General features: G+C 33.2%; 1 protein-coding gene across 1 annotated transcript in view; it reads right to left on the bottom strand.

The window, feature by feature from the left end:
* LOC107625470 (peroxidase 72) overlaps positions 335–1833 on the bottom strand; it is a 3870-nt gene continuing 2371 nt past the window's right edge. The window contains exons 3-4 of the mRNA XM_016328124.2: positions 1379–1544; positions 335–1021 (exon numbers count right to left, since the gene is read on the bottom strand). Of these exons, the coding sequence (XP_016183610.1) occupies positions 603–1021; positions 1379–1544 (585 nt within the window). The 3' untranslated portion in view covers positions 335–602. The remainder of the gene's footprint in view (positions 1022–1378; positions 1545–1833) is intronic.

The following is a 1833-nucleotide window of genomic DNA, read 5'->3' as shown; positions in this document are numbered from 1 at the left end:
AGAAAGGACAAGCACAAAAACAACATTGCAACTACCAAACAAGTAGAAAATCACACCCCTTCCACATTATTTGTATTAAAATAAACTACCTATATATGCTGCAATTTCAGAAAAGGAAAGGTAGAAAAAATAGCTACGAAAATTGGTTTATGAGTGGCCTACTCTTCTCTCTTTTCTCCTCTAAATAGGTTTCTTTTTGAAACACTATGAAAAAAAGTCTTATTTCTGGTTTTCCGTAGTTCAGTTTCAATTTTTTTAAGTCTGAAAAGAATAATTAATCATCTAATAATAAGGTTGTTTAGTTATGTTGCTCACAATTTGATTGACGGGAGAGTGAAAAAGATAATGATTTCTTTACATGTAGATATATGATTACTGGATAGCCGACACACAAATTCCACGAAAAAGAATGTAATCAAAATTCTAAATAACCCAACACACATGTTTCTCCAACAGCGCAACAAGGGTAGTTGCTTCATCATCTGTCATAAATGAGAAGAACAACATCTTCACAAGAAAAAAAAGAAAATAAATGAAAAAAGAACAAAGAAAGTGCAGTCTTCACAAGTGGCTTTATACGACAATGAAAAATCAATAATGTCTCAGTAATAAGCATTAATCTTTCGGCAGTTGGTTCTGATCTCTCCCCTGGACCCAGTTAGAGGAGAAATATTTCCCATCTTGATCATGGACTTGGCGAATTGTTCAAAGAAAATATCGTTGTTTTCGGCATACTTCTTAACCAACTCTGCAGACTCTTCGTTCTTTGTCAAGAGGACTTGGTCAGAGTTTAAAAGGCCCTTGTATGCAAGCAAGTTCTTAAAGTAGCTGTTGTCAAATTTGATTGGACTGACATAGTCTAGAAAGAACAGGTTCTGATCACCACCGGAACTTGGACACCGATCTCGCAATTCCGATGCGTAGTTTTGGTCGAGAGTGAAGTCTGCAACGCCATTGCCTGTTTGGTTGTAGAGCCTTTGCCTGAAGCTGGTGCACCGAGAGTTCCCAATTGTGTGACTTCCTATAACAATTACACATAAATTAATTATATTATGTTTGTATCATAGTTGCACGGTATACAATACGCTATATGTAAAATATTTTATTTGAAAAATATATATATAAGTATATAACGTTCTGGTAGGTAGATGAATTAGTACGCGATACGGATGAATTGATACACACTACAGTACCTAACTGGCGAATTCATGTAACTATGGTTTGTATTAGATATTAGAACCAATTCATGTGTCACTATGCAGTTAAACTTTTGAAATACAGAGCATATGTTGATACTTGATATAGATAGCCTAACAATTTCAATTATCCGTGGGTTAACATAATACACAAAAGAATTAGATAAGTTGAAGGAGTGTACCAGACAGAGCAACAAGATCAACAATGTCAAGCCCCTGAAGCTTGAATTTGGTTAGGATGGTCTGGAATGTGTTGTTTGGGGCAGGAATGTTGTTGTTGGAGCCACTTAGGCTTGCACCCAAAGAGTCCCTTCTCCCCAAAGGTACTTCCCAACTTGGTCCACCACTCTGTGTACAAAAATGAGTAGCAATAATTAATGATTTTCTTGAACGACTCTTATTAAAATAAAAATCATGATATATATCCACACAAAATTAATTATAAATTCAATAATTCGTATAAAATATATAGATAACATCAGTAATTCGTACCTATAACATTTTTGAATTACAAATATACCAAAATTTCAAATTAATGAATAAAAATGTCATTTTTTTTAAATTATTATGTACATACTAAAAATTAGTTTATATATTGTTTATAATTTAACAAAAATATCTTTTACTTTTAAGGTTT

This window comes from Arachis ipaensis, chromosome B01, assembly GCF_000816755.2.
Source record: "Arachis ipaensis cultivar K30076 chromosome B01, Araip1.1, whole genome shotgun sequence".
Classification (NCBI taxonomy): domain Eukaryota; kingdom Viridiplantae; phylum Streptophyta; class Magnoliopsida; order Fabales; family Fabaceae; genus Arachis; species Arachis ipaensis.
Note: the sequence above shows the minus strand (reverse complement) of the source record. Positions and strands in the feature narration are given on the sequence as shown.